Source organism: Lygodium microphyllum, chromosome 30, assembly GCF_053477565.2.
Source record: "Lygodium microphyllum isolate KBCC chromosome 30, Lygodium_microphyllum_v1.1.10, whole genome shotgun sequence".
Classification (NCBI taxonomy): domain Eukaryota; kingdom Viridiplantae; phylum Streptophyta; class Polypodiopsida; order Schizaeales; family Lygodiaceae; genus Lygodium; species Lygodium microphyllum.
The window spans coordinates 19,612,426-19,622,983 of NC_141164.1; the positions used below are offsets into that span (position 1 = coordinate 19,612,426).

Sequence of the window (10,558 nt, forward strand, 5' to 3'; positions counted from 1 at the left end):
GCCTGAGAGTAGTTCACTCGTGGGGATTCTCTTGAAGAGGTTGCGCACATGAGTGACGTAATTCCTAGGCTCTTCACCCCCTGAGTAATTCCTAGGCCTAAGAGTAGAGAGGTTGCTAGTGTTGCTACACTCTGTTCGGCAGTCATATTGTCCATGAGCCACTTGGTCACAAACTCGCTCAACATGAGGTTTGCCTCTAGCACGCTCTCTGTCTCCACGTTTAGTCCCGCCTTGCTTTTACTGTCTAAGGCTAGCACTTGTCAAGCTTCGTGCACATCTACGTCCTGCTACAGCTTCCTAGCTCTCTGCGCACGGTTGTAGGTCGCCATGCCCTGCAACACTTTCCTAATCGCTTTCCTTTCTTTCTCTAGGCTTGCCACTACCTCCTCTGCTAGCCTACCATGGATTATTGTTCTGTTCAGCATGCCATATTCATTGACCATGTCTTGGACCGCAACTTGGAATTCACCCAAGTCCAGCTGATCATCTTTTTGGTCTACATTTGCTCTTGACATCATTCCTCCTTCCTACTCCACAAGGTTGTCGATCAATCCGAGCAACTCTGGTAGCGCTTTTCCCTCAATCTTATTGTCCTTCCAGTCCCCCTGCCATCTTCACAGGTCCTATTAATGGGGCTCTGATGCACCTAACTATGCTTTGGGATCTCCTCCTAATGGGTTCCTTCGAGTTATTAAGTTTACATGTATTCCTTGTTATCGAAAACAATCCTCAACTTATGTACATTCAGTGATGGGTGCTCTATTGTGCATGGTGCAAAATCAGGCTTTCTGTCCTTTTCCAATGCACTTATGTGGAAGAAATCAATGTGTGGGGTGCACCTGCAAAATGATTATGCAATTCTAGTTACTACCCCTTCTTGTCTACGACCTAATATAACTCTAAGTGTGGTCTCTGGTCGCTCCTAAGGATTGTCCAAGGTCCATGTTGCTCCCTCTAAGTTCTATTAAGACTGGGTTACAGTCTAGAGCCCAACCTTTGGGCTACACGTCTAGTTGGCTATGCGATCGGGATTCAAAGTTTACCTTTAGGCCGTACAGTCACAGTTTCCTCTAGTTACTGACTTTGGTGAGCAGGGGTGGGTTTCCAAGGGTGTTTTGCTTTCGATCATGGTTGGACTTGAGCCGTGGAACTGGTCTTAGATCTGCATTTTCTTATTCTAGTTTGTTGATCCAATTCCCAGAATCGGACTGTCCGATTCTGGGTGGTCCGATTGGTAGTTGGGTCCGAGTCCTATGGTTGGTCTGACTATAGAGTAATCCGATTGTTGTGGCATCCGACTGGACAAATGGGATGTCTGACTGGATGAGCGGTTCAATTGGAAAAGGTTGTCCGATTGGACGGTTGGGTATCCAATTGAACGGTTGGTCTAATTTTTGTGCATCTGATTCTGGGTGGTCCAACTCTCAGAGTTAGATGGTCCCGACTGGGCTGGTCCGATTCCAAAGGGTGGCCCAATTGGTAGTTGGATCTAAATCCTATGGTTGGTCCGACTATAGAGTGATCCAATTGTTGTGCGCGTCCGACTACACAAATAGGGTGTCCAACTAGACGGGCGGTTCAATTGGGGAAGGTTGTCTGATTGTACGGTTAGGTATTCGATCAAACAATTTGTCCGATTTTCGTGCGTCCGATTTTGGGAATCGAACATCCAATTTGACAAGTGTCCGATTCTAGAATGGTCTGATTTTGAAAATCGAAGCGGGTATGTCTGATCGGACAAGGCTGTTGGTCCAATTCTATGATCCGAGCTTCACGATCGAATGGGTCAAGCATCCGATCAAACAGGTTGTGTCCGATTATGGGTTGTTCGATTTTCAAAATCGAACAGGGCATTAGATCGGATCAGGTAGGATTGTCCGAGTGGTCTAACTTTGGAAATTGGACAGGTCGCTTGGTCCGACTCTGGGAATCGAACACTGTGGGGGGCATTCGATTTTGTTGATAGAAACGCGTATCGATCACTTATTTGCCCGAAAATCTAAAGATAAATATCGCTAGTGGCTACCAAAACTTCTAGGAATCAAGAGGGAGTGTGTGCCAAGGGCATTCCATACCTGAATCTCACTAAAAGTCCTGATACACTCTGATCGATCTGATGTAGGCCTGGACCGGCAAGCTCTCTCTCTCTCTCTCTCTCTCTCTCTCTCTCTCTCTCTCTCTCTCTCTCTCTCTCTCTCTCTCTCTCTCTCTCTCTCTCTCTCCTTAACCTTTTAAATGCAAAATAAAATCTTCCTTGCCACTACTGGCCTCTTATTGCCTTGCCCAAGTCTACATTCACCTTAGACTTGCTCCTCTCACCAACATTTAACCCACAATTTCATTTTTTACCCTTCTTTTCAACTTGTTATACAACAGCAAAAACCTTGCTATGTGCTCACATTGTTTTACTCATATCCTACCTAAATGTAAATAGAAATCATAAAGAGAACATCTACACTACTCCAACCTGCTTTTCCAAATCTGAAAAACCAAAAACCTACTTACTAAGGAGATCGAATACCTCTTTAAATTCCCTCACTTCCTACCTATCTACCTCAAGCACCGGTTCGAAGAAAACCCTACTTCAATGCTCGATTTGAAGCACGCAAGTACTCAAGGCTTGAATCCGTTAGTCCCGACAACAACAAAACCAAAATGTTGAGACAATCAACCACCAAGACCCACAAACCGCTTATTGTTTTAAGTGTTCCAAGCCGAGCACTAATAGCTACCTCTCACATAGCCGATATGCTATCCATCTCTACAAGTGTAGTAAGCTTACCTCCACATCCAATCGAGTTGCCTCTTCTCTCGAGCACTCTGGTAGCTCCACGATCCAAGTATAAGCTTCAAGCAAGCTCTATCCTCAAGCTCCATCGTGGCGAGCAAGACGAGAAAAGAAAAAAGAGAATAAGAGAGGAGAAAATAAAGAGCTTCTCCACCACAATCCCTCACCCTCACACACTCTCTCTCAAGCACAAGCTCAAGCAAACAAGAACAAAAAGAATAAGAATAAGAAAAAAAAAAGAGCTACTTTTGGCCACACACAAGAATGAGTTTGTCATTCATCTTTTGAACTTTATATACAAAGCCCTAAATCCCATTTGGACGGTCATCTCCTTTTTACATGCGACCATAGCCTAGGCCATTTTTTCCATTGTCCTCCTATCTTCCTAGCTTCCTTCCTACCGTTCATCTATCTTTACAATTTGCACAGGTGAGAGCCTGACACTCTTAAAATAAATCGTTATGCGCCCTACGTTCTTTTACAAAAGCATGGACTTGCACTTTTTCTTGTGCGCCTTTCTCCTTAATTCAAGACTTATTTACACTTCTTGTGTTTCCATATTTCTCCTAGCACGCCTTTGTCTCCCGTTTCACTTTTGCCTTAACCTTCTTTTTTATTTTGCTTTAGGTTTTTTCAATTTTCCAACTTACGTCTAAGGGTTAACTGCACACAAGGATCCCTAGATCGTCTATGACATTATCTTCCATTGTAAATACTTAGTATATGCTTCTTGGATTAGTGATATTCAAGCTAATAAACATGAGTGCATGCACACACATACATACACAAAGTACATAATATTTACAATGTAAGTGTCTAACATTTATATAAAGTAATGACATTTATGTAAAAACCTCGCAATTCTAACCCCATTAAGCATGGAGTACACAACACAATGTAGCATCATACATGACATGGAGTAGGACGTGATGTTAACAAGGACGCCTATAACCATAACTACTCTCTCTTGCCTACTAGTTTAAATGTGTAGTTCCATCACCTCCCTCGTGTATTCACACCAAATATGCATCTTACGAACCAATCAATATTCAACTTCATATTAACCATTATAGGTCAATAAATCTCAAATCACAATAGTAAATCGATCCTTAAGCAATTAAATGCATACCCTATATCAATGCTCATATCACAACTACATGATGTACCTTCCTAGTATAAGATACATGCAAAGATATCACTAGTACTAGACGTATAGGCAACCAACAAGGTTGTGGCATATTGCATTATGTGGATTGCATTCAATAAGTGAGTGAGTTCGATCACTACATCCCACATCCCCCAAGGCACCAATCTATTCACATCCAAAATATATAAGCATCATTATTCAATTAGAACAAAACTAATTATACAAAATTTTGGACTTTAAAGCCTCATTAATAAAATTTTATTAATATAAACAGTATTTTTAAGTTAGCATTTACATATTTACATATATAAATTTATTTTCAATGAGATCACATATTAGTAATGTTGTTCCAACTATTATACAAAATTGCAAGCCATTAAAAGATATCACTAGTGCGAAATAAATATGCACCAATTATCATTTAATATAAAACTGATTATACAAAATTTCTAAGTCGAAAGTTTCATTGGTAAATTTATCTTCTAATAAATGCAAACTTTTCTAAGCATTTACAAATAGAAATTTGTTTGACATTGATTAATGGAACCAACCATCTATACTAGCCCCCCAAAAAATCACGCCCTGGAGCCCTACAGAGGAGACTACGACTCAGAGGACCACGATCCCCATCGGTTCCACCACACCTGGCCTCCTCCCCTGCCCCGAGATGAGGAAGGCTACGGATTCAAAGAAGAAGGCGACGACGGCTTCGCTCCTCGCCCACTTCGCTTTGGATATGCCGATGAAGGCCCTGTCCCGCATCGCCATGCATCGGAGTTCTCCGAGTTCCGGCCATCCCATCATCACCTCCACAAGACACACGACCATGCCGAGTACAACCTGGCTGCCGCTGGGCAGTGGCCCGTATGTGTCCTCCCAAGCCGATCCCTACGGGTCCTCGACTACAGGCCCTTATCCATCTTCCCTCAAGGAATAGGAGCAGTCTGTTGTGATCAATCTTCCTCAAAGAATGCGAGGGCGGGTGCATCCTAAAGAACCTTACACACGCTAACACAAGTATATGAATGATATGTGCATCTATCTAAGGAGGTACCACATAAGGAGGAAAACCACCAATCAAGGAGAAGAACATCCGAGCGTAATAGCTCTATTGTTCACTACATTTTCTTGTTACCTAGAGTAGCTTGGACAATGGCCATCACAACACCCAAGAGCATCGCATTCAACAAAACTAATGCATAGCAACCGTACCAAGTGGGTACTGATGTGTTCCAATGCTGGTTACCATTAAATATGCTTGTATGGGTGCTTCAACAATGCTTAGATTTTAGCCTTTATATGACAAGATCATGCTAATCGCAAATTTAAAATCAATAGTGCCCCTATAATAATATTGGTTATTAAGTCACAAAGGCATAATAAAAACAAAATTAACATGTTTCCATAAGGAATGTAAGGATTTCCCAAGCATTTTACATTGACGTACGTTTCTGTACACAATGGCCATGGGCAGCGACATACAGGGGACAAAGGATTAGGCAAAACGAACAAGCTATATAAACAAAGGCAGAAGGGTGGCCAACCGTCCAAACAAAGTACTTGAAAACATGTGCAGCATTCAAGCTTAATGCTGCTGAGTGTGGAACATGTCCAAGATATATAGCTCCACCAAACCCCATAACAAGGTCAACAAATAACCCTCTGACTCAACCCATACAACTAAAAGGGAACATGGTGTAGAGCAATGTGCAAGGCATTCTAAGGTGGCCCGGCCCCCAAAGCCAATCTCAACACCACGGCCCTCAAGAGTAGCTGGTACTATTGTTGACTTGTGGCAAGCATGGAGAGTATCCATGGATGCAAATATGCACAAACAATATGGTGGAGCAAAATGGGACAGCATGATGGAGTAGGATGGTGCCAAACAATACATTCTCAATTGATATCCAACCCAAATTACACCATTTTGACACCAGCTTGCTCCACCATATTGTTTGTACATATTTACATTCACTAAACTCCCCAAGGTTGCAACATGTCAATGGGGTTAGTATTTGGAGACCTCACTCCAATGCCCTTACCATTGCTCCATACCACTTGTCCTTTTCCACAACTGTACTTTTCATGAGCCGAGCATGAGAGAACTGTACTAGTCTTGTTGTCAAGGCTGGTGGGTCATATATCCTAGATATGTTCCACATTCAACAGCATTTGGCTTGATTGCCACCTATGTTTTTGAATAATTTTGTGGACTATCTAGCCACCCTCCCTTTTTCTACATTCCTAGTTCATTTTTGCTTCATCCTTTCCCCCATCTATTTTGCTCGTTATTAGTGCACATGTATCCTGCCACTTGTAGGTATTGAAAAAGAGTTCTTAACATGCGTGCTGCTCCATAGTCTATCATGAGGCAGTACCAAAAAATACCAACCATCACCAACTTCATAGCTGCTCAAAGCAATACTTAGCATATTTTTCAAGTTTCAAGGTGTCACTCCAACTTGAAGCATTGAGAGCCAAGCTTCCATACATCTCTTGCTGTTTACAAGAAAGGTGAGACCATGAACTGTGCAGTTCGGAAGGCATTACCCCAATTGGTGATAGAATGAAGGCCAAAACTTGACAATCCTGCATCTACTTTTCTGGTCTAACCTCTCACTTCTTACAATTTGCAGGCATCCATCCACCTTAGAGTTTGCAGATATCCACCTTATAGTTTGCAGGCATGGCATTTGAACACTTACCAGCCAAGCTCATAGAAGCTGCATACATACATACATACATACATACATACATACATAGCTGGGTTGATATCTTGCCTTCATCAGTAGGCCACTGCCCCAACAGCCAATTCACTAAACAAGCTCCATAGCATCATCAGCTATTGCCTGCTACCACTGCTGCCACTATCCACAGAGGAGGAATTAACAGTCACCAGTTGATGCTGGCAGTCTGCAGTGGAAACCACCTTTGATCCTGTCTTGTTATGCTTCACAAGAGGAATCAATGACTGCACAACATCCGTCATTAGTGGTCGGTAATCTGCCTCAGGCTGTACACACATTGCAGCTATGGCAGCCACCTGTGGCAGCATATAGCAAAAGCAAATAAGCACCAGCAAATAAGCACATACATGTTACAGATAGTACTGTCCTGTATAATGTGCACAAAAACATATTGCACTACTTCAAGCTCTATAGTAAAGCCCAAACTATTTTAAACTTGGCTTTCTCATATTAGGGCAAAGCTGAGAGCCACCAAGATCTACGCATATTCTTTCGCTCATTATCATCACCTGTATCAGTTCTTTCATTGCATACTGCCCTTCCAAGACAGGATCCACCATATCAGCAAGCTTCTTTCGATCAGTCAAACGTGGTAGAGCCTGAATTAAATTGTAAAAAGTACAGAAAGCAGCAGTGTAAATGGACAACTTGGGCATAAACAAGAGAGATCAACATGCTAAGTACAAGCAGATGAATGCTTAAATTTTGTGAGCCTAGAAATAGCAAAAGGACATGAATTCCTAACTCTAACAGCTTGCTCATGGAGGCCAGTGGACAAATGTTTTTTTACCCATGATACAAGAACTCCCTGCCCAGATGGCCTTCTCATATCTACAGGGACACGGCCTGTCAACAACTCAAGCAACACCACTCCATAGCTGTAGACATCTGATTTTGTTGTTAAATGCCCTGTCATAGCATACCTGTGCCTCAACTGAACAAGTGTTAGCAACACCTTGTGTTATTCTTCTGGGTCATTAACTAGTCTAAACTTCACAGATCTAATTAGAGTGCAAGAGCAATGCTGTTATTATTATTGATCTAAACAGAGCTAAAATAATTTCAGAGCACACTGTTATACACCATTGTAGAATTGAGCCAGAAGCATACTCTGGAGCCACATATCCGTGTGTTCCCAACACCCGTGTTGATACTAGACCCCCAACTTTATCAGACCCAAGTTTGGCTAGGCCAAAGTCGGATACCTTTGCATTGAAATTCTCATCTAAAAGTATGTTGCTACTCTTGAAGTCTCTGTGTATAACAGGAGGGCTCACAGTTTCATGAAGATATTCAAGACCTCTGGCAGAATCCAATGCCACTCTCATTCTAGTGTCCCAATCCAAGAATGGGGGGCTGCCTGAAACTCCTGTTTTAAAGAAACGAATCAATAAAACTGGATAGTTCCTAATAAGTTATGGTCTGAATCAGTGAAGAATTTCTGTTATATGAACACTGTTGCATGTTTATAACATGAGGTCCAAATCTGAGTGTATGAACCAGCTAATAATCATCAAGAGACATTGGTAGACTAAAGCACGGTAAATCCTAAGCCAGTGAACAAGCAATGGAAACAAACCTTTACTGTAAAGATGTTCCTGTAGACTGCCATTGTGCATGTAATCATAAACAAGTAGTCTATGATCCTGATCAGCACAGTATCCTATCAATCCCAGCAAGTAGGGAGAGTGGAGCTTGCTAAGCATGTCAACCTGCAATTCAAGTTGAGGGTAATCAGTAATGAGTCAAGCAATTAGGGGGAGTTTATGCAGCTGACAGTGTGAAATGGTGCAGTAAAGAATCATGACAGTTAATGAGTCAAAATACCAATTTATAGATCAAAAAAGAAACCTAGTCTGAATGATCTTGGATGAAAATAATGTTAACCTCTACTCGAAACTCAAGCTCTCCTTGTTTGCTGGATTGGTCAAGCTGCTTAATAGCAACTATCTTTCCATCTGTCAATATCCCTTTGTACACTGATCCAAACCCACCATGTCCAATCATGTTTGCTTGATTAAAACCATCTGTGGCAGTTTGCAGCTGCTTGTAAGTGAACACGTGGACTGCTGACAGTTCTAGTGTAGTAATGGCCTTGGAAGCAGGAGGAGCCAAGTCCTCACTTGTCAGCCCTGCAAATATGAGGTCAATTAAATAAACACATTATCTAGATGCTCTATCATATACAGTGTGTGAAGTTCATAGACTGCATAAATTTAACGATGAAGGGAGAAGTGTGAGAACATACAAACCTTTCTGGATTTAAGTATGGCAAACTTCAAATTTACTGTAGTGCAACACTGTAAAATTTTGTTTCTTAACATGGCTAGCATCTATGGATCCAAATTAATGTACAACTTAGCATGGTGTTATGTGTCTTTCTAAATTCACAAGGCATGAATACACATACATTAAGCATGTTGCACGTACTGTAGAACCTTCACAAGGCATGAATGCATGTAGCACACATCTGTTTAGACCATCGGTGTATTATTATATTTGTCAACAAATGGATGCACGTGCTGATTCGATTCAAATGCAATGGTTTTCAATGACTGGCCAGTGAGGTTCTCTTTATCAGTGTTATATATACATGACACATGCGATCAAGACTGCCCCTTAGTGAAAAAAGGAAAAAAAAAAGTAGAGATTCTGCTTAAGCATGGAAGCACACTTCATCACAGAGAAGAAAGCACAAACAAATTGCAGAAGTGAAGAAATGAAAGCTGCATAGGACTTACTGTCATTGCTCTTTTCCTTCTTCTTCTTCTTCTTCTTCCTCTTCTTTGATTGCATGACTCTATGGCGCATATAGAGGTAGTAAAGGAAGGCGAGGAGCAAGGCAAGCACGGCAAGAGCGGCGATGACAGCCAGGACAGCGATGGCCACATTGCCACTTCCTCCTCTTTTCTCGCCATCAATCGTCTCCTCTGCTGCTGCTGCTATTGTGCGAGCCATGGAAGCAACTCCTTCTTCTTCTTCAAGTTTCTCCCTCTCCCCCCACGAAGAAGAAGAAGAGACCTGATTCCTCTCCTTCTAATGCTTAATTTTCATGTCAGTTTCTGAATGCAGCAAGAGCCTCCGGCAGTATGAGACGCGGCCATAACATAAGTAGAGTATATAACAATTGCAGAAGAAGCTTGGGGCGGGGGGACGCAGAGAGAGAGAGAGAGAGAGAGAGAGATGGCGCATTGGAGGCTGTGCAATAAGAAGGCTCCAGCCCAACTCGGTTGGGCGGGCTTTGATAAGACAAACTTTTACTCGTAAAAAATACTCATTCAAAACTTTTAAAGATTATCCCATTAATTCGAAATTTTTATCAAACGTTTACATATCATATTAGGGTCCGAAGGGGGTTCGGTTTGCACAACCCCGAAGCGGCAGCCCCCTTGGTTCAGTTACAGGTGTGCTGCATGGTCAAGGAAGGTTAAGCATCCGATACCCAGAGTGGCTCGGATGGGTTTTACTCGCCGACTTTTGAGCTTTTGAACCGCAAGGGGGAAAATATGTACTCAGTCGAATCACTTTATGACGTGTCATGTTTCTCCTGCCGTTCATAATTGGGGTGTCTCCAAAAACCATGGGGAAATCTTACTACAATATCTTACTTACTACTATATTATTTTAGCTATAGGTTTGGAAAGCCCCGAACCTCCAGAGGGTTTCTCGAACCTACCCCCTTTTCCAAACCTCCCTTTTTCAATCAAAACCCCCTCCCCCCCTCTCGTTCTGCCGTGCAATATCTAGTTTTCTCTTCCCCTTCTCTTTTTTCATTAAATCCTTCCTCCCCACTTTCCTTTTTTAAATTAAAATCCATTCCCCTCTCTCTCAGTTATAATCTCTCTCTTTCTTTTCCCCATCCCCTTTTTAATTAAA

General features: G+C 42.1%; 1 protein-coding gene across 2 annotated transcripts; it reads right to left on the reverse strand.

The window, feature by feature from the left end:
• Positions 1-6,634: 6,634 nt before the first annotated feature.
• On the reverse strand, positions 6,635-9,915 carry LOC148009603 (putative serine/threonine-protein kinase PBL23). 2 transcript variants are annotated; one of them, XM_087672662.1, is made up of 7 exons: positions 9,424-9,915; positions 8,570-8,814; positions 8,262-8,394; positions 7,793-8,051; positions 7,428-7,605; positions 7,192-7,281; positions 6,635-6,978 (listed from the first exon to the last, which is right to left on the reverse strand). In XM_087672662.1, exons 1-7 carry the CDS (start codon positions 9,638-9,640, stop codon positions 6,778-6,780), a joined length of 1,323 nt encoding a protein of 440 aa, XP_087528788.1. In that variant the 5' UTR covers positions 9,641-9,915; the 3' UTR covers positions 6,635-6,777. The 2 variants fall into 2 exon arrangements, with proteins under 2 accessions (XP_087528788.1, XP_087528789.1); XM_087672663.1 differs by having other exon boundaries at positions 7,473-7,605; positions 9,424-9,911.
• Positions 9,916-10,558: the final 643 nt, after the last annotated feature.